Source organism: Rasamsonia emersonii (assembly GCF_000968595.1).
Source record: "Rasamsonia emersonii CBS 393.64 chromosome Unknown ctg1118621760401, whole genome shotgun sequence".
Lineage (NCBI taxonomy): Eukaryota > Fungi > Ascomycota > Eurotiomycetes > Eurotiales > Trichocomaceae > Rasamsonia > Rasamsonia emersonii.
In genome coordinates, this window is record NW_013563026.1 from 26,807 (window position 1) to 51,798 (window position 24,992).

At 51.6% G+C, this 24,992-nt stretch overlaps 8 protein-coding genes across 8 annotated transcripts; 3 read left to right on the top strand and 5 right to left on the bottom strand.

Moving 5' to 3' along the window:
- Nucleotides 1-988: 988 nt before the first annotated feature.
- T310_6369 (Cyclohexanone 1,2-monooxygenase) lies at nucleotides 989-2,734 on the bottom strand (the record flags this gene model as incomplete). Its single annotated transcript, XM_013470808.1, has 2 exons — nucleotides 989-1,030; nucleotides 1,082-2,734. The coding sequence occupies 2 exons, from the start codon at nucleotides 2,732-2,734 to the stop codon at nucleotides 989-991; spliced, it is 1,695 nt and encodes a 564-aa protein (XP_013326262.1).
- A 1,389-nt stretch (nucleotides 2,735-4,123) lies between these two features.
- Nucleotides 4,124-4,760, top strand: T310_6370 (uncharacterized protein; the record flags this gene model as incomplete). The annotated part of the gene is made up of 2 exons (XM_013470809.1): nucleotides 4,124-4,132; nucleotides 4,224-4,760. The coding sequence occupies 2 exons, from the start codon at nucleotides 4,124-4,126 to the stop codon at nucleotides 4,758-4,760; spliced, it is 546 nt and encodes a 181-aa protein (XP_013326263.1).
- A 1,197-nt stretch (nucleotides 4,761-5,957) lies between these two features.
- T310_6371 (C6 finger domain protein) lies at nucleotides 5,958-8,532 on the bottom strand (the record flags this gene model as incomplete). Its single annotated transcript, XM_013470810.1, has 3 exons — nucleotides 5,958-7,003; nucleotides 7,063-7,340; nucleotides 7,409-8,532. 3 exons carry the CDS (start codon nucleotides 8,530-8,532, stop codon nucleotides 5,958-5,960), a joined length of 2,448 nt encoding a protein of 815 aa, XP_013326264.1.
- Nucleotides 8,533-9,621: 1,089 nt separating this feature from the next.
- Nucleotides 9,622-11,774, bottom strand: T310_6372 (uncharacterized protein; the record flags this gene model as incomplete). Its single annotated transcript, XM_013470811.1, has 2 exons — nucleotides 9,622-10,695; nucleotides 10,761-11,774. The coding sequence occupies 2 exons, from the start codon at nucleotides 11,772-11,774 to the stop codon at nucleotides 9,622-9,624; spliced, it is 2,088 nt and encodes a 695-aa protein (XP_013326265.1).
- A 728-nt stretch (nucleotides 11,775-12,502) lies between these two features.
- Nucleotides 12,503-14,561, bottom strand: T310_6373 (uncharacterized protein; the record flags this gene model as incomplete). The annotated part of the gene is made up of 6 exons (XM_013470812.1): nucleotides 12,503-12,847; nucleotides 12,903-13,133; nucleotides 13,209-13,538; nucleotides 13,617-13,714; nucleotides 14,045-14,276; nucleotides 14,358-14,561. The coding sequence occupies 6 exons, from the start codon at nucleotides 14,559-14,561 to the stop codon at nucleotides 12,503-12,505; spliced, it is 1,440 nt and encodes a 479-aa protein (XP_013326266.1).
- A 2,104-nt stretch (nucleotides 14,562-16,665) lies between these two features.
- Nucleotides 16,666-17,974, bottom strand: T310_6374 (Protein fluG; the record flags this gene model as incomplete). The annotated part of the gene is made up of 2 exons (XM_013470813.1): nucleotides 16,666-17,628; nucleotides 17,690-17,974. The coding sequence occupies 2 exons, from the start codon at nucleotides 17,972-17,974 to the stop codon at nucleotides 16,666-16,668; spliced, it is 1,248 nt and encodes a 415-aa protein (XP_013326267.1).
- Nucleotides 17,975-19,891: 1,917 nt separating this feature from the next.
- T310_6375 (Mannosylphosphorylation protein) lies at nucleotides 19,892-21,243 on the top strand (the record flags this gene model as incomplete). Its single annotated transcript, XM_013470814.1, has 5 exons — nucleotides 19,892-20,029; nucleotides 20,104-20,113; nucleotides 20,152-20,438; nucleotides 20,502-20,989; nucleotides 21,045-21,243. The coding sequence occupies 5 exons, from the start codon at nucleotides 19,892-19,894 to the stop codon at nucleotides 21,241-21,243; spliced, it is 1,122 nt and encodes a 373-aa protein (XP_013326268.1).
- A 1,480-nt stretch (nucleotides 21,244-22,723) lies between these two features.
- T310_6376 (C6 transcription factor) lies at nucleotides 22,724-24,992 on the top strand (the record flags this gene model as incomplete). The annotated part of the gene is made up of 2 exons (XM_013470815.1): nucleotides 22,724-23,359; nucleotides 23,419-24,992. Coding segments are annotated over 2 exons (2,210 nt in total), but the record flags the coding sequence as incomplete, so codon positions are not given.

Genomic DNA, 24,992 nt, shown 5'->3' on the forward strand with positions numbered 1-24,992 from the left:
TTCCTTCTCTTTTACACAATCTTTCGCGCGTCAGCCGTCAGTTGCTGTTTTCTCCTTGGACGACCCATCCGCACGAGATGGACGGCAAGAATCCTCCTTCTTCTTCTGTGTATCCTCTCCAATTTCCAGAAGACTGTCAATCGCGACTCTGTAACTTCTCGACGCAGGTCTGTCACGTACACGTTTGGGAGGGGAAGGAGGAGACGGTGTTCGTGGGCAGGCGGACGATCCCCAGAAAGCGGGACCACATAGAGCGTCGTCGATGCGTGCACGGGGTCCCAATCGCGAACTCTTAAAAGCTCAACTCAATCTGTCAGCGTATGGAGACTGCGCCAATTCTTCCGCAGCGGAAAGTGGCTGGGAAGTGTCCTCGAAGACTCTCCAGCGTCAGCTCACATCGAGCGCTCACCAGCATTTGTCGTGGGAAATTCGCGGGCGCAGCAAATGACGATGATATCCTGCCTGAAAGCGGAAAGCCGCCCGGCCAAGCCAGGAGCCGTGGTCAACCATGCGAGAAAAGGGGTTCGGAACACCCAACACGGAAAATCATGAATTCCAACAACATGTGAGTCTTTGGTCAGAGATAACATGCATATGAGGATCCCAGCATCAGAGGGGTGTTCCGGATGTGAGCTCCGCAGCTGACGATGGCAGATGATGAATCCCAGTATTACCGTACCATACACTATCCCGCTGCCGCATACGTATGGCCTGTCTCAGTGTACGCGGGTACAGTCCTACAGTTCAACGCGAACAATGTCTCCAGCTTTTCCATCCATCCTTCCTTCATTGCTTTCTCTTGCAAAGAAACAGAGTTTCGACAAGTATCCAAAACCAAAGGGAGGTTATAGATGGCTATCTACATGTAGCTATAGCTATAACAAGGATAAGAATACCCACTCCGTTGACTACCTAGGACTAAAACCCATTGCGCAGGTACATCCAAAAGCACCCATGAAGTATTTAATCTCGACCAATTATCAGTCGATCAGTCATAGCCTCGCCGTCTGAGCACTCCGCTTTGCAGTATCTAGTTAGGCATTTCAGTCGCTTCCAAGAACCAAGGGAGGAGATCTCATACCGTGACAAATCCGTTCCAATTCTCCAGTGCCTCTCTGCATTCCTTTTCATACATCGGAAGTCCTCCGGCGAAATTCAATTGCTCGCGTTTCTTGCCCGGAATATTGGCGCCCATGTACCAGGAGTCTGCCAGTGGGAAAAGCGTCCGATCCGAGAGTTGGTTGACTTTTTCTTTCCAGGCCTTCTCCGCCTGGGGCGTCGGCTCCACAGACTCCAGACCGCTGGTGACAATCTTGTTGACGGCATCGATAATCCATTGGGCCTGGAGCTCGATCGAAGACGGCCCATTCGAGAATGCAGTGGGCCCATGAGTGCCGTACAGGAAGAACATGTTTGGATATCCGCTCTTCGCGAGGCCCAGGTAGGTGTTGGCTCCGTCTTTCCATTCATCGGACAGTAGCTGGCCGCTGGTGCTTCGAAGACCCATGTTCGCCATGCTACCTGTCACCGAGTCGAAGCCAGTCGCCAAGGCAATGACATCAACGGGATAGAATGAACCGTCGCTGGTGACGATGCCATCCGGCTTGACCTCCACGATCTTGTTCTTTCTCACATCCACCACGTCTACGTTGGGCTTGTTGAACATCTCATAGTAGTCCTGTTCCAAGGAGGGACGCTTCGTGCCAAAGGGGTGGATTGGCTCCAGCGGCGCGAGAATGTCCCTCTTTCGGGGGTCGTGGATTCTCGCACGAGTCTTTTTGGCCCAGAAGTTGTAGGCCTCCCGGTTGGCTTTCAGGTCGAAAAGGATGTCGCTGTAATTCGCGAGCCAGAACTCGAACCCTCCGTGTTCCCAGAGCTGTTCATAGAAGGCCTCACGTTCTTCAGGGCTATCGTCGAAGGTCTTCTTAGGCACAAAATCGTAACGGAACCCCGCAAAGGTCTTTAACCGGTTGGCGAAGAATTCGGGGTATGTTGACTTGCGCGCATTCTGTTCTTCCGCAGTGACTTTCGCTTGCCGCATCGGTAGGGCCAGATTTGGGGTCCTCTGGAAGACGGTAAGCGTCGCCGCCTCCTTGGCCCATTCCTGGACGATCTGAACGCCGGTCGACCCGGTGCCAATGACAGCAGCACGCTTGCCCCGGACATCGACGTCCTGCTCTGGCCAGAAGGACGAGTGATGGACTTCGCCCTTGAATGTGTCGAGACCGGGGAAATCAGGGATGTAGCGCTTTGCAGCAAAGCCAGCGCAGACCAGGAAGAACTTGGACTTTGTCGTCTGTCCATCTTCGGTCCTGATATTCCATTTTTGCTGAGCAGTATCGAACTGCGCCCCGACGACCCTTTTCCTGAATTCAACATCCTTCTTGACGTCGTACACCTTATCGATATGCTGGAAATATTGCCTGATCTCCCGCCAATGGGGGTACTTCTCCGTCCAGGTCCAATCTTTCCATGCCTCAGGCATGGAGAACTCGTAGATGGGGATCTCGGAGTCCACGCGGGCGCCCGGGTAACAGTTCCAGTGCCAGGTGCCACCCAGGTCGGTGCCGGCTTCGTAGATCTTGCATCGGTAGCCTTGTTTGCGCAGGTGGATGAGGAGGTAGATGCCCCCGAATCCGGCTCCAACGATCAGGCAGTCGTATTCGGGGGTGGTACTGGAGGCAGCATTGTGTCCGTTCGTTTGAGCAAGGGAAGCTCCATTGGTCAGAGCCATCTTGAGGATTCTTTCAACTGACCAGCTTTGAAATACGAGAGGAACAAGACGATCAGGTAGAGAACTGACGATTCATAATTTTGTTGATTTGGTAGAAGCTATGATTACGCTTTGCAAGAAGCAATTGCGAATGATTTATATCCTATCGAGAATGCATAACTATTGAATCAAACAGAATACCTAGGTCCTAGGTAATGTATGTACTGTACACACATGTATCATCCATTTGTCCGCACCCAGCAGCTCTACGATCCGATGAGGGGTTAGAGCCCCGCACAGAAGGTATATCGAGGGCATCCCAGCACATGGGTGCATTATCCGACGTTCGCCCTGGGAAGGGCTGATGATAACGGATAAGATGCGGGGAATGATTGGAGTAAGCCCTGACGCGTGGCCACAAACGACATACCAATCACGGCCATAAATCCAGAACAGAGACCACGACAAGGAAGTAACGTACTCCGTACCTAGGTAGGTTCTTCAAATCAGAGCATGACGAAAGGTGTTGGCCTGTTGGGCCTTCATGATGGGCTGGAGTTGATAATGGGTGGGGAAGCTGGACGATCAGGTAGTTAGGGCTTCTGGTCCGTTGATAGGCCCGTCTTCCCCGCATCACACCCCCAGACCCCAGACAGCTAGCTGTCCGGGGTAGATCGTTCGTTCGGGTTTGATACCGCCGAGTGGCTGGCCAGTGGCCACGCCCCAAAAAAGCAGTCTTCGTGCAGTTGCCACTAGACTAGGAGAGACCCTTCTCGCCATACTTCCCTTTTCTGAACGGGTCTCTGGAATTTGGTTCCGCGGAGGGCGGATTTCTTTCCGATGTGTCTGAACACTCTCCTATTCCGAGTTGCCACCTAGGTATGTATAGTACAGTACATAGTTAACAGAGATCGTCATTATGAGCTCAACAGATCTACTGCTCACAGCGGCAGCAGCAGCAGAAGATAGATAGATAGATAGATAAATCAATTTATTTGAAACCTTATGTAGATACATATATATCTTCCAGCACAGCCAAAGTCATAGATAACGAACAAACGAAGGAATATTCATCGAGGACATACATCATCTGACCCGAACAACAAACAACCCCAACTTCAATCCAATCCAGTCCAGTCCAATCCAATCAACATATCCTTCTGTCCGAAAAAAAAAAGCTTAAAAGAAGATGAAACCGCATTAGTAGTCTTGAATTGGATCAATGAAAAGAGTAGAAGTAGAAGCCAAGCAGATCCCGATGATGATGACAACTCCGACCCCAGACGTCGTCATCCCCGAGTGCGCCATTTTCCCCATTACGATAAGGAGATACATTATCTGGACACGATCTCTGACGAAGGCCAGGAGGGAATCATTTTTCTTGTGTCTGTGGAAGGGCATCGGTTCTGCATGAAGCTTGTATGTCCTGTCTCTCCCCCACCCTCTTCTCTCTTCTTTTATTCCTGCATATATGTGTATATCTTGTCAATGACTGAACGAATGACCACAGTTCCGAAAATGGCAATGGCTTCCATCCATCCCCGCAACAGAGCTGGAACAATGCATGAATTCCCCGCTCGCGGACGAAGCTCGAGGATTCGCGCGTCTCTGTGACGTTGGCCAGAACGGCACGTGGGCAGTCCGCTGCCACGGGTGGATGAAACTGACAGACGAGCAATTCCACGTCCTGAAGGTGAAGAGTGCGAGGGGGCCCTTGCTGGAATGGGAATGCACGCTCTGGGCCATCATCAAGGACTACGAGGCGCAACCTGTCCGTCCTGAACATGTAACCCGTATCCTGGAGAGAATAGAGATCGCCAAAGACGCCTTGCTTATCCCGGGCGATGTCGCTGCTAGAAACTTTCGAAATGGCCTTCTGGTCGATCTGGGTGGGACAAAGACCTTTCCTCTAGGCCGAAGGTTTTGGTCTGCGAAGGTTTACAACCGGTTCTATGAGGATTTCCGCTATACCATCCGCGACTGGATGTTCCTTGAAGATGGCACGGTGGGCAGCTGGCATTTTGATCGTCATCGACTGGCTACATAATAATAAGGCAATGATTTGTCCATGGGCACTCTAGTTGTGCCTGTCATGCTTCATGACCACTCTGGAGATCAGACGAAACCGTCTTCCCTGGTTGTCCCGAATATGCCGTTTTTATTGAAAAGAAAAAAAAAATTTGGCATATTTTCACAGTGTTCCTGTCTAGAAAATATGATAGCACTGCGGTCTCAGTTTACCCGTTGCTCTGGGGCTGGATGTTGAGGGGTTATCTCTTGTTTCTTCCCCAGATGCGTGGAAGATAGATAGTACCACTCTGCCCGGGTCTCTCCCGGCTTACTTCTTCTCCCGTTGACGGATGAAATGATCATTCCCAGCTCATCGACGTCATTGCTAACAACAAAAGCTAGATAGATAGGTACGGGGTTACAGATACAGATTATTTATTGGGTTGAGTATCATAATCTCATTGAGAATTCTCTGGTCTCACGTCGATCACTCTGATCATCATGATCATCATGATCATTATCATCATCATCATTATCATCGTCCATGGACTTTTCAGACAGGAAGAGGTTTATGATCCGGTCATCCATCGCTAGATTAAAAAAACACCATTAGCATTTAGACAGTTACTAATGCATAACGCGCACCTCGTAAGCTAGGCTCTGTAGAGTCGGAAAAATGCTCGACCATGGCTGAAGAAGAAGAAGAAGAAGAAGAGAAGACTACAGGTGGTAATTGTACCAAGGGTATATATGTGGATCAACGACTATTGGCCCAGTAAAGAGAATATGAGACTTGACGGACGGATTTATTAGATGGGAAGGAAAGCGATGCTCGGGTTATGCAGTAGGTAGGCAGGTTAATCCTGTTTGTTTTGTTGGCTGGGTTGTTGAGCGGTGTGCAGAGGTATTCATTCACACTTTATAATTTTCAATCTTGACAAGCCTGATGACAGTATTCATTGTCATATCACACGTGCTATCTACGGCTTCTATCTACATCGAATTAGCAAGGATACACCAGTTATTATATTATAAGCTGTGGAATAGCTGCTATAATTATAATGGATTACACTTCACAGTATAAACAAGCTTGAGATAAAATAGTATGTACTGTACAGTATTTACCTCATACCCCAGATATCTACACGGAAGAACTCACTACCTTTCGTACCATTCGTATTATAGATAGGTATGTATATAGGTATATATGTACTATACATACATTCCATCGTGGCTAAAAACTGGGCAGCTGGAACATCCCTCCCTCCGGCACCCAGTCCCACTCCATTTCCATCGGCATCTCCACCGAAGAATACAGATCACTGCTCTGTCCCAGGTCCTGGCCCAGGTCCACTGGAAATGAAGGAGGTGGGTTCGGGAAGGATAGTGGCTGCTGCTGTGACCACGTCGTCGTCCCGGGCAGATACCCTGCTTGACCCATAGAATATACCCCCTGGTCAGATGCAGGTGGTAACCACGGCGCAGCAGTCGCGGTGTCTGACGTGTTGAAGCCACCGGCACCGCCGCTCGCGTCGAACAGAGGCGCCTGTCCTCCTCCTGACGGTAAATTGAAATCGTCCGTCCGTGGTACCGGTGCTGGTACCCCGCCGGACAGGTCCGTGGTGGGTGCTGTCACCCTATGCGGCGGACCGTGCCACGTTGTAGTAGGCACTGACGACGACGGCAGGGTGATGGGAGTGTTGATTGCTTTACTGGCATTCTGCTGCGCTTGCTGCTGCGCTTGCTGCTGCGCCTGCTGCTGCGCCTCTTTCTGGGCCTGATGCGTCAGGAATCGATTGTACCACTCCCGCGCTTTGCCGCCGACGACTCGCAGCCATCGAGCTGGAATGGCAAATTTCGATCCTCCGCTGGCCTCGGTGAGCCGCTGCGTCATCGTTTCAAGATACATGTCGACATTCACCGTCTGCGGCCCAATCACCTCGCCCAATGCACCACATTTGACTGAAAAGAAGATCTTCAGGAGCACCATTATGCCCAAGATCACTCGGGAGTATAACAGATTGGGCATTTTTCGAATGGTAGGGATATCGCAGCTCAGAAAGGCATCCAGCAACCCGTGCGCTGCGTTCAACCATTTCAGAGTAATGTCGACTCGAACCGCACTCAGCGGCTCCGGCGGCTGTTTGCGATTGCTGTCGTCATCCGGAGCAGGCAGCGTGTAGTATTGGCGCTTGATCGCTTCGGGGTCACGATAACCTTCGCCAACCGCGAGCTCGTAAACGAAAAGGATGGTGTAGTGATAATGGAGAATCATGGGAACTTGATATCGTGTGAGCCCATCACCATTTCCAAACGGTCTAGAACCAGGAGCCTCTCACCGGTGAGCATATCCGAACTGACGTCCTCTTTCCACTCTTCCATCCGCTTGTCGAACAATCGGAGAACCGTATGGACTCGAGCTTCGGTCAGAGGCGCCGTGGAACTCGTGTCGTCGAGCCCGAAAGATGCCAAGGTCTCATCGGTGATCCTCTGCAGATCAAACCACGTGGCAAACCACCGGTCCACTTCGAGGGGAGAACGACTCAGGAGTCTCACGCATTCTTTCAACCAATCGTTGTACATGAGAATATTATGCCGTCGTGTTCTCATCGCAACCCTGTCCGCAGTCAGCAAAGCAGTTCCTGTCAGAACAAATACTCTCTTGCAGGGCCGGGCAGGACTGACGTCGACGTCAGGTGATAGCAGCCCAGAATGGCCCGCGCCTGCTCGGCCATGTGTTCATCGAATCTCTCGGGCTGACGTCGCGCCTTCCTGTCGCCTTGCGGCTTTCGAGACACGCGGCGCTTGGACGCGATGCCAATTTCCAACGCCATCGTTGCGGCAATATGGCTATACTGGTATAATTGAAGCTGAGCGGGGTTATCGGGCGGGAGGTAGAACACATGCATCAGGAGAAGTGCTTGGACCAGCTCTAACGATTTCTCACACTTGAGGAAGAACCGTTGGGCGTAGAGACTGACCAATTCCCGGTTCAGAGTGGTGGCGAGGCTCGAGTCGACTGCGATGGCGGCGGCCGCTATAACGGATAGGAAAAGCACCGGTTTCGACTGCCGCAGCTGCGACGCGGTCGTGTTGGCGGGCAGTACAACAAGAGGAAAAAAGTCGACGAGGTCGTTGATGAAGATGGATACGAGCTCGTTGGCTGTCTCCATGGAGATGATTCCACGATCGATGACATCGCCTCCTCCATCTTGCCAATCGGGAGAACTGGCATTCTGCGTGAGAGACGGAGTACTCAGAACAGAGCCGTCGTTGCCCGATGGCGCATAGCCCGATCTGGACGTTGGAGATTGGTTGAGCTGGTGGACTGGATTCGATCGGTTGCCATTGAAGGTGATATTCGGAAACGTGTTGTGTTGTTTTTCGGACGGGTCTGTCGCAAAGTCGATCTCGTCCGCCTCCTCCTTGCCCGTATCAGAGTCTTCATTGATGGTTTCTTCCCGAGGCCATCGGCGGTCTCTCAGCATGGTGCGCATGGCGGCCATCTCTCTCTCCAACTGGGCGACGCGAGAATCGGTCCGCTTGCGCGGCCGGCGCCTCTGCGGCGCGACGAAGATGCACGCTCTCTTCGCCTTGGTACATCTCTGGCATTGATTGGGGACATCGGGGTTCGGCAAGCAGCGCACCTTGAGCGCTCTGCAGGATTCACAGGAGCGGTTCAGCTGCTGGGTAGGAGCCTGCTGGGGAGGCTGCTGGGGAGGCTGTTGCGACGCCTGCTGAGGAGCCTGCTGAGGAGCCTGCTCTCCTGGGCCATGACCACCAGTGGCTGGACCCGGTTGAGTCGACATCCCCTGCGCTTCTCCGTCACCTTCGAAGCACGGTTCCCAGGCAACTTGCAGAAGGGGTCAGACGACTAATTGCGGCCGTATCATATAGGGAAATGGTCGCAGCATCCAGGAAAACAAAGCAATTCTATCGCGCAGGATCAGAGGACCAGAAGGAGAGACATTATCATAGAACAACGCACGCTCATGTGATGGGGGTCCTTAGGGAGATCTCAGGCAGGCCGCCATGACGCGGCTAATGCACGCACCGGGGCCAAAAGGAGATGGGAGATGAGATCTGTCAAACAAGGACACCAGTCGCGGGGGATGGAATGGGCCAAGACACGGGCCATGGCAGGGCTGGCTGCTTTGGCATCGCCGTCGCAGGCAGGAAGCAGCAGAGAAAGCTCCCAAGTCCCAGCGGCCCCCGCGAAGGCGGACGCTGGCCGAAATCACGTGGCAGCGATGATTCCCCTCAAACCCCATTGCGATCGTGCAAGTCCGGCCCTTTTTGCTGCTGGCTCTGCGCTGAGTGATTTGCTGATTTGCTGATTTGCCTGCTATTCTTAGCCCTTATCACCTCTTGGCAGTGCTTGACTCGCTTAAGGTTTTTTTTTGCCGTGCAAATTCTAGTGCGATTCGGTATCCACGGCTTGACTTCCGTCCAACCCGTGGCTGATCACAGCCCTGATCCTGCTCGGCTCCCTCGATCGGCAACAGTCGCCCCAGCTACAACCCTTTTTCGCGCTGTGAGGCTGGAGGTGGCGATTGATCGCGCGCTGTGACAGGCCGTTTCGGGCCCCGTTTTGCGCTCGAAGGATCTGAGTATCAGACGCAGGCAAACTTTATTTTTCCGCACGTTTTCCCACGTTGCCAATCCACGCGTGTCCGTTAAGCTTATTGGCAAAGACAGTCGTCGAGACGTAACATCAATCACTTGGTAGTATAGCGATCCTACCGCCCAGTTCTATCTATATATACAGGCCCATCCCTCGGACAGAACGAACCCAATGCTGTAAACACATGCATCCCAACCTGATAATATAACACAATGTGCAGCAACAGATGAACATCGTGAATCACACCAGGTAACGCCTTTGACCTGACGCGGGGTTAGTCCGATTGCACGGCCGTTTCCTCAGCAAATCGGACGTTTCGACCAGACGGCGAGGATGTGGTCGACTGAGGGCGCAGATCAGACGGCGCTCCAGTCTGAGGTCGTGGCACGCCTTTCAACAAGTACTGCTCGTCTTTCCTAGCTTTGTCCAACAACGACTTCACTTCCTGGGACAACAGGGTTGATGGGATGCGGTTCTCTGAATCGATGACGATCAAGTCTTTCATGATCACGTCCAGCAAGTCGTGGATTACCTGGGAACACCGTTCATGACTGTGCAGCTTTTCCACCCATGTCACAACACCTTCTGCGACCTCCGCCTCATCAGGGCCAAGGATCTTAAAGAAGTTGTCCTCGCTGATGCCGGTCTGCGGGTTGTGCTTGCCCCGATTATTGGCAAACGACTGAATACCCTTGGACCCGAGGAGAAGCCATGTGACGAATTCTAGATACACACAGCCGAGGCTCCAGAGATCGTATGCGCGAGAAACCGGTCTGCGGACCTTGCATTCAGGTGGTTCGTACGTCGGGGAGGTCGCAATGCCCTTCGGGTCGCTTACGGATCTCGACTCTCGACCATGGAAACGTCCCAATCCTAGGTCTGCAATCTGTAGAACTCCGTTGGCATCTTCCACGCCCGTCATTTGCTGGAACCACATGATATTCTCTGGCTTGATGTCTCCGTGACGTCCATATCGCTTTTCTTTGTCCTTCACCTGCAATCTGGCATCCTGCTGCACACGGACATTCCCCTCAACAGAGAGCGGGATGGTCACCTCGAAGGTGTGAATCCGCGCGAGCCCACTCGCCATGCCCGCCATCTGTTCGAGCGACCAGAGGACGGTCTCTTTGTTAAACTCCGGCAGTTCTCGGTCGTCCCAGTAGGTCTGGAGGTTTGAATCGGCAAAAGGGAAGACCAGGTGATAGTGTTCTCCTTGCTTAAATGTAGCGAGAAGCTTGATGAGGTGGAGATCATTGCTACGTCCCACGTGTTTCAAGATGTCCGCTTCCTGTTTGAATTGCTTCTCGTCTGAGGAGGACAGTTTTTTGATGGCCACGAGGGGCCCGCCCTGCAATCTCATTTTCAGTCCTCGACCTTGACTTGGTTTGAACAAAGCGGGACTTCATGACGTACCTCGCTATTGACGGGCATCGGTAAATTGTGGTGTGCGGGATGAATCCGTGCGGGATATACCTGACCGTATCCCCCTCGATCGCGTCGATACTTTTCTTCTTCGTCGGGGGTTAGAGGAACAAAGGGCAACACATCGTTGTCGTCGAGGACATAATGCTCGAGATATTCAAAGACCGGCGCTGTCATCCACCACTGAGTGCGGTAGAATTCTTCCCGCTTATCAGGCGTCCATGACCCCAAGGTTTTGATCGGTAACCCGGTTTTCGTCTGCAGTGGGAATGATGTATCTTGGGATGGTCGTATGAATGGGAGATGGTCGGCGTCAGAGATACCTTCCTTGAGGAACTTCGGGATTTCTCTCCCTTTGTCCAGGTACACGAGAGTGGCGAAGAGCGATTTTGCACAGGCACAGGTTATGCTGGCGTTTGATGCCGCAGTTTGAGTATCATATCCTTGATCTTCAAGGATCCTTGTGACGGTTGCCTCCGTGATTAAGTCTTCTAGGTCCTGTCTCGGGATATAGAATTTGAAGCTGTCGCACTCCACCCGCGCGCAACGTAATTTCTCCTTCAACTTGTGCGACATACGAAAGGTCGAGCTCTTGCTGCTGGAACGACTTAGCCCTGTGTGCAATGTCGTTCCATCATGACTGAGGGACAGAGTGGTCTCTGAGTTCCCTTTCGAGGACAGCGAATGTGATGGTGACAGGCCATTCGAGGAGGCAGAGGACGGAGCTCCTCCCATTGAGGCACCAAAGTCCTGTGTCGTGGAAACCTTTATTTGAGGAAGCGTCTGTGCTCGTCTAGGCTTGGGTAAGGTCACTGCGGAAGACTCGACAAGACTGCCGTTTGGCTCTCTGACAATTTGGGCGATTGAACTGAAGCCAGGAACGGGTTGTGTTTGACTGGTCGAGGATGGCTGGAGTGTTTCCACATGGGCTGAGCCTCGTTTTGTCTGATGGGGAGGACGAAACGCAGAAGCAATAGCCTCTACCAAGCACCTGAACAGATTCATCTTGAACAGATGGGCAAGGTCACGCAAGAAATTCGATGCTTTCTCGACAAAGATTGGATTGCTCCATCGTATAAATATACATCTGCCACCAGCCGTGCCTGGAACTGACCTTGTACAGTACAGCCTCAAGCCACTTTCTGCCCAAGGTTGTGCACTCAGACTCAGCCCCCCTCCCAGCGAAGCCTCAGGCTACCCTGAACAGGCTTGCCCGGGCGCATTCCATAGTATCCAGGGTCTTGGGGGCGCAAGTTCGGTTTTCTGAGAGCTGAGAACTTTAGTTAGCCTAGGAAGATCGACGGCGAGGCTGAACCCGCGGGGAATACGCCCATGCAACTTGCTGACAAATTAAGCCTTCTGAACCCTCGTATAGCCTGGAGAGGCTGACCTACACCGCTCATACGCCCTGGTTCCTCAGTCTTGCGGGTCTCGATAGAGAAGGCCGGTCAATGTCAAGGCGCTCTGCGAGACAGGTGAAACCCGCATAATCTAGCGGACTGGCTGGGGCTCAGCCAGGCTAGACAGGGAACCGCTGCAACAGTGCAGCGAACCCGTGGGACATTGCCCTCGAACCCCTCGCGATTGCGGTTTAGGTCGACTTGCTTGAGTGGGAACTAGAATGCAATTAAGGAAGGATATATAGACTGGGACAAAAGAGTAATGATACTTCGTATATATCTATAGAGCTAAGACGGTCATCTAGATAGGAGAATAGTATGGCAGAACGAAGATTATTTCTCTCTGAAGGCTGTTGCAGTGGTAGACCAAGTGCTGACGCTGGTGGGGGAGCGAGTGAACTGCTTGTCCCCAAACTGCGGGCAAGCCATGCCGCTTTCTAGATCCCTTTGGGTGCTTCGACCGCGAGAAAACAACGACCGCAGCATGCCATAGGCGTTTTTAAGAGTGGATTGACGCGAGTTTGCCTGCAGGGGTGGGGCAAAATGCACCCAGGCCCACCACAAGGCAATTGTTAGACTTGTCAAGGGGATTGAGGCTGCCGCCATAATCCAGACTTGGGCAGACACTTGGATATCACCCTGGTTGTTAGTATGCACAAAGACGGTTGAGAAGAAATTCTAGTGCAGGTCAGTGAAACAAGGTCTGAATTTGCCACCCATGTAATGTACTTACGGCGACAATGGTGGTAGGGAGATAGATGAGACTGATAATAGTCAAGATCTTGACTGCTGCAGCGTCTCTTGTGCCTTGAAGCTGTAAGACTCGGGTTAGATGTGCTTTTGCTTTCTCTGGTAGCGAACGCCTGCTCACCGTTAATACCGACATCAATCTACCCTCTTCATGTGATGCTCGCGCCAGGCCTTTTAATGCGTTTGCCTCCTCGTAGTCTAACAAGTTGGACAACTGTAGAAATACATGTATATTAGGATTTACCAAACAAGGTGTGGTACGGCAGAGAAAAGAAGGTATGAAATTTACCAGTTTTGCAGTAGACTGTACTTTCTCATGTAATACTTGCGCGCGTGAAAGATGCATCTGAGCTTCGTTGACAAAGCGGTTGAACTCCTCGAGAAATGATTCACAGCAACATCTTTCACGTCCGGTGCAATTTCTCGAGCACCACTTCAGACACTGTGTACGGATTCCTGTTGCTGTATGGACCATAGTGTCGAGGATTACTTGTAAATCGGTGATGTAGTCCTCGAGTTGTTTGAGCTTTTGTCGATCGACGAAACTGACCTGAAAATCGTCTAAATGGGAGCGACTGTCTTTCTCGACACCAACCCTAGCAAAAAGGATCGGTTCGGACTATGCAACAATGTCATGTCAGTAAGATATTTCTTCCGCACCCTCTCCGGAAAGCCCGAGCAAACGAGGAGACCGGACCTGCTCTCTCAGTTGTTCCTCCAACCAAGCCATATAGTCACCCCAGCCTCTCGAGCTGTCTGCAAGAAGCAGCCAATGGATATACCATGGAGACAGCTCTGTTTTGTTCGAGAAGTTTCGCTTCAGAGAACAAGAGAGCTGCCCCTCAAACATAGGCGAAGGAGCGATAAGAAGAAAGGTGTCTCTCAACGTTTGACTAAAATTTCCAGAGACGTTATTCTGGGTCTGAAACTTGTTTGTACTGCAATTGAATCGGTAGTAGACCGCTGTTTGGCGGATTGACCATGGCGACTGCCCGTCGATACACCTGCGCCCGTGGAGTTCCACACGACGAACAACGTACGCTGATTCTGCTGCTCAATCAATATCTGAGACAATGGAGATTGCTCGATGTCAATTGGGAATTAGAGAGGTGATCGGTGACCAACCGCAAATTTCACTGCCATCCGTGTCGACGGGGTAGGTGCAGCGAGTGATGAACCCGGGGAATTCGAATTCATTTTCCCGGAGCTTCTTTCCGAAGGCGAACAAGCATTTCCAGAGTTGCGGGAAGATGTCGTAGATGCCTATGAAATCTTCGAACAAGTCGCGGAAGATATCCAAGTTGGTCCAAGAACGCTTCTGGCGGATGATAAAGAGCTGGGAACAGTTGTTTGCTTCCTATGTGTGGAGGTAGCATTAGTATTCATTTCAAAGGTGTGAGCTTGTGATCAGTGACGATTGTAAGGGTTCAGAGCTTACCCTTCTCAATGCCTCGATTTGAGATCGATCATCGACCTGCTGATTCTGATTTGATTCTTTTTCTCCATCTGGAGTCTCTGGCTGCGAGAGGCGCACCACCTCCAATTGAGATCCGGCCTTGGTTGTTTGAAAAAGACGGGGAGCTCTTTGGTCAATCTTCTCCCTCAGGAGAGCCAATTCATCCACAGCGAAATGGGAAGCCATAATGAGCGAATCTGTGACTGTTCTATGGGAGTGACGAGAGATGACTAGCGACGAGACAATTGCGTGCGTATTCCTTGCATCGTATTTAACGAGACAGGGATCTGCCAATTTTGGAAAGTGCACAGGGACGGCGTTACCGGTCAGGGCCTTCCATGGCGATACACCAAGAATGAACTACTGTCGACACCCGGGCGTAACACGAGACATCATGGCACCGGCTTCTCGAAAAACGACGCCTGCAGCTTTCTGTACAACCTGGAAGGTGGTGGAGGGCCATTGACAGGGGTGAAGAGGCTGAGTCTGCCATGCTGCGAGGCTGTCTTGGGCGATCCGTGACCCCGCTCCAAGGCTGAATGAATCGTCATACAAGGATTAATGGAACAAATGAAGACTATTATTGACGAGGACTAGTAAGAATACAGTACAGGACATCGTCTCAAGCAGACGATAATGTCAGCCTGGTTACTGCTCAATTCCTTCCCTTCTCGTTTCTATTTGCAGTTCTTTCCCACTGTTGAACCGCTACCTCTAGACAGCTACCGGGATCTCCGACATCTTCGACAGTCGCTGATCTGTGCCTAGCAGGCCTTAGGATTTTGTTCCCGGCTGTAATGTTTCATTTCCTGTCATGATTGCTTACCTCTGTGAGCACTGGGGCGTGGATTAGATTCGTGGCTCGGTAAATATTATAACGGTTCCTCCTGAGCTGCTTTCATTAATTTGCCAAGCAAGGAAAAAAAAACACAAGTGTGAAAGTTGTGCTCTCTCATACCTCGACCCGGAAATTATTGCTCCCCTCTTCTGAGGTCCCGTATACGTCTCTCAGAAGGCTCATCAACATGGCTGGATCTACGTATTTTCCCTCGATGATTTGGTCAGGCTCTGCGCTATAACTCGATGCAGCTTCCATTGACATTTTTAATAAAAATATGGCGCCAGAGACAGCAGGTCCAGAGCAATAAAAAAAATTGAAAATGAACAGTTCAATGTAATAATGAAATCACAGATGCACGATAGAGGGACATGAGATATATATATATATAAATCGGCGAAGATTGCTTAAGTCCGAGCTGAAAACAAAAAAAGCCCTAAATCTGCCACGTCGCCCTGCATGGTGCATATGATCATATCCCTGTCGAGAGCTGAATCATTCGGCAACCCTCCCTTATGACGCACAGGACTCGAGTTGCTCCTGCATCATGACCAACATTTAATCAGCTAGCGCTAGGACTTGAACAGCCTCGTCAAAGCCGCTGGCCCTCAGAAGGACAAAAAAAAAACCGGACGGATAACAACAGTTTGGCAAACACGAACCTGAGTGAGAGGAATGGGCGCTGAGATGAACCATTTCCCACGTCTGGCCTGTCGCTCAGTTAGTTAGACCCTGATGACCTGACTGCTGCGTCTCTGGGCCAGATTGAGGCGGAGACTCTGTCGTACGCAGTGAAAGACTGGCAAGGAGGAATGAAAGGCGAACTTACTTCCACTGGCACGGTCTGCCCTGGAAAAAGCCTTGCCAAGAGCGCCATCAGCTTGTCGATGTCGATGTAGCGACTTTCGACGACTTGCGGCATTGTCACTTAACAGTATGAATGGAGGTTAACGATGAGACTTTTCTTTCTTGTTTTTATTTTCTTTGGTCTTGATCGTTGAAATCACTTTTCTTTCTGGTAAATTATTTTGAAGAAGCAAATCCCCTCGGTCGCGATACACATAGGAAAGCCTGATTAATACAGATACCTGAGGGGAAAGAGCCTCATCTTACCCCATGCGGCTGTAACTACAACCCTTGTTGCTGCCTAACGGTGGGAAGCAATGCATGCAGCATCATCATTCACCCTATGGTGAAGCTGCACAGCCGGATACATGCATGTGTGACAAGCTAACACTGCCTGACTTGGCGTACGCGGCATATGATTATATCAAGTCGATAAGCGAGCACAGACTCTGAGCTACAAGGGTAAATGGTGAAATTGACAGTATATGGCAAAGATTAGAGGAAGGAAAGAGCGTAACCCCGCAAAGCCAAGGCATACACAGCCGTCGAATGCACGTCGATAAATCATCTGAAAGAATGGATGACCATGAGGAGCTATCTATCCCTTCAGAAAAAGTTCATGGAGACGCTCTTTCTCTTCTGGAGCGTCATCTCACGGAAAGCTTGCTCCTCCATCGTTTTGATTTTCAGGTATTTCTCGACAATCTCCGCCCCCAACGCATCGGGCAATGTCTTGTCTGCGCGCAATGCCTCCAGCGCCGCTTCCAAGCTCTGTGGCATCGCGTCTGTGATTCCCAACTCGGTTCTCTGTTCCTGGGTGAGGGGTTCAAACACGTATCCTTTCGGGTCTTGCACGGTTAATGGCTTCCCTTCCTCCACGTCCTTGAGCCCGGCTGCCAATATCGCCGCCAGTGTTAAATGAGGATTCGACGTGCCATCCGGTGCCCGTAGTTCCCAGTGCCCGTCACTGACCTTCCTGATCATGGCCGTTCGATTCTCGTAGCCCCAAAAGACGTCCTGTCCGCGTGTGACCCGGGTGTAGCTGTCGTAGTTTGGCATGCAGAAGGCTGCCAACGAAGCCCAACTGCCTAGCAGACCCGCCAGGAAAGATTCTTGCTTATCCACCCGAGAGATGGAGAGGTGGTAATGCAATCCAGCGGTGAACAGCTTCTCGAAGGGTTTGGGGAACATGGTGCCGCGCAGGCCGTGGTTGGCACAAACGGTCTTGATCGTCTCCTGGCCGTACACCACCGCGTCGACGGCTTCGACGGGCGGCAGTGGCTCGAGGGAAATCTCAAACAGGCCAGGAGAGCCCTCGCTGTGGAATTGATGCACTGCAATCCCGGCATTTATCAAGCAGTCCACGATCTCTTCGACGATGGGCAGGAATCGGTTTCGCAAGCTGGCCGCGGAGGAGGGATTGGGCACCATCTGCACGGACTGGTCGCCGTCCACAATGTAGAATTCGATCTCAGTTCCCACGAGGAAATCGATATCGTGCTGCTCCTTGGCCGAGCGAATAATCTCCTGCAGTCGAGATCGTGGGCACAGTCGGAATTCTTTGCTGATCTGGACGCCACCGTTGTAGACCCAACACGACCTGCGCATGCCGGGGCTGGTAGTGACACACTTTGAGACTGGACCAGTCCGGGCAGATCTGATCCGCGCCGGTGTCGAGCTCGTCCATCACCAGGGCGACGTTGATCAGTTGGGCCAAAAGGATGGAGCATGGCATGTTCAAGGTCGCCTTCCTTTCTGCTAATGCCAGAGCGAACGTCTTGGTTGCGACGCGGCAGTACAGGATTCCCGAGTAGTCCACCCATTGCAACCGGACAAAGTCGACCGATGGGTTGGCCTGGAAGAAGGCCTTGAGCGTATCGACGGCACCCTCTTGGACACGTTTTGCCTCAACCATCTTGTAGGTACAGAGATTAATATATGGTAGCTCTTTTCGTTATCGCACTGAGAAATGGTCCCAGAGAAAAAAGAAATCCTAGGACATTTCAGGGATCTTATACCAGACCAGTCCATGAAACATGCAATCAGCAGGAATGAGGCCTCCTGTAAGGCAAATTAAATTTCGAATCATGCATATAATATCAGACATTAATATATTTTTGTTGGCTTTCAACGCAAATGGAGAAGGTCATTGGACCCCATGGCTGGCCACTGCCCGGGGCTCCCTTGTTCAGCTGAACCTGCACAGGCATTGTGGCACTCGACTGTGCAACTGTACGCACAGTACTGGCACCTTTTCAGATGGACGGTTAATTTTTTTATAAGTCACCTGAGAGTCGAGTGTCGTGTTATATCGTCTGCGAAGGGTCCCATATGACTATGAATCTGTCCATGCGTGTATACATGATGATGCTAATGGTGAGTGATCTCACTTAGCATCAAGAACAGAAGTAGACATGTCTCTATGGCAAGAAAAAAAATAAAGAGCTTGAAATGCAGAACAGCAAGATCAAGATTAGTAGATATGCCTTTGCATAGCATAAAAATGCAAACCGGACAAACAGGGCCAGCCCTACCGCAGCCCTAAAAACCGTCGAGCATCGCCAAGACTGCCAAGACCGCCCGACGTGGCTGGCATGACGCGTCGCAGTTACTAGTTGCAAGAAAAAAGCACCTAACCATCCACATTTGGAAGCTTCTGAAGCGGACGGGAGTCTAATCATGGCAGTCATCATACTCCGTTGATCAACGCAAGATCTGCCTCGGAGACATCCGAGATAACTTTGAATTCGACAATCACCGCCCATCTCCTGATGATCAGGTGTCCTGCGGATGGGGCCCTGCAGAGGACAAAGAGACGCCGACCACTAGGCAAACGCCACCCAAGGGCTGTTTGGTTTTGGGCGGGGATGCGTGGCCATTCGCGTGACAGCTCTGAATGAAGGCCGCGCGGCCACTCGTCATCATTCGTGTTAATCGGCGACTTGCGCTGTAGGAGAGTCTCTGCTGAAGAGAGACCGACGCGGGACGTTTGCAAACTAGGGTCATGTCTACAAGACCATTGGCGCAAATTTTATTGCGGTAGGATTATTGCATGTAGGGACTGATCATCTTATCTATCAGGATCAGCGGGGAAGCAAAGCATTCAATGCAACACAACATGGGCACCATCAACGGTACCTCTTTACACCATACAACCTCCGCATTACGCCATAAAGCTGTCGAGAACCTGAAAGAAAATCACCCTCAGAAGAGGAAAAAAAAAACCAAAAAACTCCCCCTGATAATTTGGGACGAGGTACGTCCGTATACGGAGGAGTCGTCCCATGTCCCGGCAAATCCAGTGCCGAGATGCTTGGCGACCCGCATCCCCTGGCAAGGTGCCCGCTAAGCAGCCCAGCCAAGGCTCTAAATCGCCCATGATCTTGCTCCCTCTGCCAGTGGCCGTCCTTTGCTCTGCCACTATTACCAAAGGGTGCTGAGAGAGCGGGCATTCCAAGGATTCGATATGTCCGACAGCTGTAAATCGTAATCAGGCACGCGACCGGTGGACCCGGGGACTGATTTAGCTAAACTGTCTTAAGAAGTTAATCGCTTTTTAATCGCTCCTCCATCCGTCCCACTTGGAGCCTCTCCCTAAATAATACTAATAGTGCCGCCGTTGACGCTCGTTTCTTTCTCTCTTGCCTGTACCGGCTCCTCGTGTTCTTTCTCTTCTCGACCAAGTCCGGACACCCCGTCTTCACTCCCTTGCCGGTCTTTTAATCGATTTGGGCTCCAACCTCCCTCGTCTGCCAGCTTTTCGGTGATCTTGGCATGCGCCGACTAACCTACGCTGCCTGATCGTTGCCAGTCCTTCGAGAACCTCCCGTCAATGCGGATATTTTGGCTCTGCGGCCTGCTGGCCGCGGCAGCCGGGCTGGCTAACGCTGATGCAGACTTTATGAGTGTCAGGACGAAGCTGGCAAAGGACTACAGTGGTAAGGGGGTGATCCAGGGGAGAAGTACTTCCGTAAGTTCTCGTCGGCAACTTCCCTGTTCTTTCTCTTTTTTACCTGCTTGATGAAGTGGCTAATGAGTGGTCAGATGAGTCGGTGTAAGTTTCCTCCATCTCTTCTCTTCTTCATGCCCCAGTTAGGTTCGACCGCTACATTGCATGGATCTCTGCTAAAGCAAGTTTTAACCATCTAGATTCCACCCTCACTACGATGGACGGTATGCCTCGTTTGCGAAAGAAATTCTGCTGGCTGATGACGGTGACTGACCCGAGAGCCAGGTTTGCGTCGAGCGTTCTTCCCGAGGAAGAGGCCTTACCCCATCTCACTGCTTTGATGCAAACGTACCTGGCGACCATGAACGATATCGGCGCGGAAACATGGATCATGCATGGGACACTGTTGGGGTGGTGGTGGAACCAAAAGGTTGTGACCAATGGGTTGCGCAACCTTCCCGATGACGGCTGGGGCGGCTGACAGGCTGCTTAGATCCTACCGTGGGATACCGATCTTGACGTTCAGATCTCTGAAGCGACGATCCATTTCCTGGCCGAGTACTACAACATGACAGAGCACCATTTCAAGCTCCCTGGTGTGCCCGGGGGACGCACCTACCTCCTCGAGATCAATCCGCATTATACGGTACGGACGACGTTAGACAACCTCAACGTGATCGACGCGCGTTGGATCGACACGTCTTCCGGGCTGTTCATCGACATCACGACAGTGCGTGCAGATGACGCTGCGAGGTCCCGAGGGATAATGGGTGCTCTAATGTGCAAAGATGGACACCACTATCTCGTAGGTCTCAGGTCCGACCTGAATGAATACGACTGCTCACATCTCCAGGAAAATGACATCTTTCCTCTGCGTGATAGTCTGTTCGAAAATACCCCGGTCAAGATCCCATATGAATACACCAAGCTTTTACAAGCCGAATACGGCGAGAAGTCGATGACGCTCAAAACTTATGAAGGGTACGCTCTGCCAGTCTTGGTTCCTTGCCGAGATGCCGCTGACATCTTTCATTAGCCATACCTGGAATGAACAAACCAAACTCTGGGAACCAATTAAGTATGATCCCTACCACCCTGTTGCCTTGGGCCTTTCGAGATCTGACCCGACTTCTATCTGCAGACAGAAGAAGAAGAAGCGATCTTTCCAACCGCCCCGTAATGTGAATTATAGTCCTATCCGGACCACAGCTCTTGGGCGTCGCATGACAAAGTAATATACATCTTGACCATATCGTGCCGATTTTGACGCAGGCGATGTTATATACAGCATGATACCCATGTATATATCGATGGCAAGGAGTCCAGGCGAAAGGCGAAGCATTTGCGTATCCATGCGAGCTGTTGATGTCCTTTTTTGCATAATCTCGCCTGCATTTTACGGCAACTATTTTGTCTTTTGTTGATTGAAATCGCTTTTTGAACTGTTTGGCTGAGGTGTTGGTCAGTCGATCACTTTGAGTCTTGCAGCATTCTCGGATTTTGTGCCTGAACAATATAAATATATATCATCATGCCATGTGATGAGTTTCTATCACTGTTCATCAAGGCTCTTTGTTGGCTGTGTATATGAGGATTCTCTCTGGGAAGACATCTTCAAATTTTCTATCATATATCAGAAATCATATCCATGACGGGCAGTACTAAAAAAAAAACATCCTTTGGCTTTTTGTTGTCACTGGTTCTGGTTTACCTTGATGCGATTGATAATCACTTCCTCTGCCCACGTGGGTCTGTAGAAGAGGAGTATGACAGGCCACGTGCCCCCGCGTCACATGAACCGGGGTGGGTGGCTCCAACAATTGGATGCCTAAAATTTACTGTATGAAACGTTGTCTAACATGGTTTCAACGATCAGACTCCACCATTCATTAAAGTCTTCCCAGCAAGGAGAGCATGGCGCTCGATGTCACCCAGTTTGTGCTTCTCCGCCATTCTGCAGCTGCGATGGACCTCGAGTGGACGGAGTTAACTAGTTAGTTAACTAAGAGATGCGGCTTAGTCATCTGTCCTGTGACTTCTGCCGCATGACGATCATGCCCAAAGAGGCAGCTGCGTCTGAATAATTCGCCAGTTCTGGCCCGATTCGCGTTCTTGTCTTTGCTCGATCTTCTTTCACTCTTTGACTCATGGCAGCTGGAGATGTTGTCTGTCAATTGGACGCTTGCTCTCATCTCACTGCGGTTCAGTCTTCAGTAACTGATGGGGAAAATGGGACGGTGCAAGTTTGGAACCCGGTGCAATCTAAGTTTAGTTGGAACGGAGTAGTAACGCCCCGGCGAAGTTGCTTTTTTAGGCCCTCCATGCAGAGACAGCCCACACCCGATCAATATTAATAATTTTCTAGGCTGGCATCTACATGTACGGACTATAGAGCACGGTGACCCATACGATGCTGTATATCTACGACTGTTCCATTGTCTTACTCAATAACGAGCGAGGATAGTGGCAACGTCCATCCCATCTGATAAGAGACCGATTGCGCGGGACGCCCCCACCATAGCTCAAAATTCAGCTCGCGGTGGTTCCCGCTGCCTGCTTCGTTTCTCTGTCCTCTCCGCACTCAATCGTGTCTCCTTTGCGAGAAAGGCAGCCCATCTCCAGGATTGATGGGCGCGCCTACTGCTCCTTTCCAGAGCTGGAGTGTCGAGAGGTCACCACTTCGCCTGAGGTGGAAGACCCTGTCCCCGCTCCGTCATGTCCAGCAATGAGAGCCCCAACGGGGCCGCGACCGTGACGCCTCCTGATAATAACTCGTCTGATGTCGGTGCGCCATCCCCTCGAGTCCCCGCGACGAACACGCAGTCGGTGTCGGACAATGCTGGCGTCTCCCCTTCGAGTTCCGATCCGCAGCCATCACGCCCAAACCATGCCGACCAGACTCAACAACAACCCCAGCTTAACCCGCGCAGCTGTGTCACCTGTCGGCGCAGAAAGGTGCGCTGCAACAAAAGAGACCCGTGCTCGAATTGCGTCAAAGCCGGTATCGAGTGTGTCTTCCCTGGGCCTGGTCGAGCGCCGCGCAAACCGAGACGGACACCAGACGCTGAGCTGCTTTCTCGACTGAGGCGCCTGGAAGGTGTCGTCGAGAGTCTGGGAGGTGCCGCTGCTATCGACCGTCTTGCGTCGGCAAATTCTACCGCACCACCACCGCTTACTGTCCGTGAAAATAACAACTTGCAGGCATCCGGGGCGTGCGACGACATCTTCCAGTCAGATCAGAACACGGTCCAACGTCGGAAAGATATGCACGAGGAGTTTGGGAGACTTGTCATCGATGAAGGACGGAGTCAATATGTGAGCAATAGGTTCTGGGCAAGCGTTGGAGATCAGGTGGGAAACGTTCCTGTTTGCGAATAATATAGGGACTGTTCATATATTGACTACCATAGATCGAAGAACTACAGGACATCTTAGATCCCCCATCGCCGGACACGGACGATTATCCGTCACCGGGAGACTCGATCAACTCGGGCAGTCAGAGCCACGATGCCTTTCTATTTGGCTATCGGTCTGTCGCTCACACCCTCCGCAACTATCATCCGACCCCTACGCAGCTCTTTGTTCTGTGGAAGACTTATGAGCATAACGTTGCACCATTGGTGACCGTGCTACATAAACCCACTATTAGGAACATACTCGTCGACGCATCCGCGAATCCCGACTCTCTGGATAAGAACACGGAAGCCCTGGCCTTTTCCGTTTATTTGGCTGCAGTGATCAGTATGACTCATGAACAGTGCGTGTCGGAACTAGGCGAAGAGCGGGAGGCGGCGATCAGTCGCTACCGATTTGCTACCGAGCAGGGGCTCGCGAGAGCCAATCTCCTCAACTCTCAGAATTTGACGTTGATCCAAGCTGCTATTCTCTTTCTCACGTGTATCCGCCGGCAGGATGACACGAGATTTGTATGGACTTTGTCTGCGGTTGTTCTTCGCCTTGCAACTGGACTGGGTTTGCATCGAGACGGGACCAACTTTGGGCTGAGCCCTTTTGAAACCGAGATGCGCCGTCGGGCCTGGTGGCACATCTGTATCCTAGACCTGCGAGCTGCCGAGGATCATGGCACAGATCCGATGATCAACGATGTGATGTACGACACGCGGCTTCCGCTGAATATCAACGACGATGATATCGGTCCGGACACGAAAACACCGCCACCGGAGCGGGAGGGATGCACTGACATGACCTTCTCTCTCATCCGTTGCGAAGTCACACTGGTGTATCGACGTCTGACATACGCCCCTCCTGGGACGGCCTGTCCACTACCACAGACGCTGGAGGAGCGTGACAAGATGGTCGAACGACTGAATAATCGATTGAATGAGAGATACATCCGGCATTGTGACATGAGTATCCCTCTTCAATGGGCGTGTGCTACAGTGGCACGACTCATTGTGGCTAAGCTGTGGTTGATTGTCCATCACCCGCTGGCCAAGAATGAGAAAATACCGGCTCTGTCTCAGGAGGCCCGGAATCGGCTTCTCCTGACATCGATCGAGATCCTCGAGTTCTCCCATCTGCTTAAGACTAATGAGAATACGGCCCGATGGGGCTGGCTTTTCAGGACCCATATTCAGTGGCACGCGGTCGCCTTTGTGCTGGCGGAACTCTGTGTTCGCCCACTGTGCCCGGGCGTGGATCGTGCCTGGGCCGCGGTGAACTCGGTTTTCAACGATTGGGAGCAGCAGGCCACGCAGAAGAAGGGGATGCTCTGGCGTCCTTTGAACCGACTCATGCAGCGGGCCAAGGAGTTCCGGAAGAAGCAGCAAGAGGAATTGCGACAAAAGTACGGAACGAATCCCGTACCTTCGTCAGGTCCAAAGTCTGGATTTGGGAGTGTCGTTAGCATGCCCCAGTTCTCATCTCTGTCACAACCGAACTCATCGGCGGCAGTGCTTTCGCAGACTCCTGTCGTGGATGCACCGGCGAGCACGCAGAGTACCGGAACCAAGGGCATCGATAT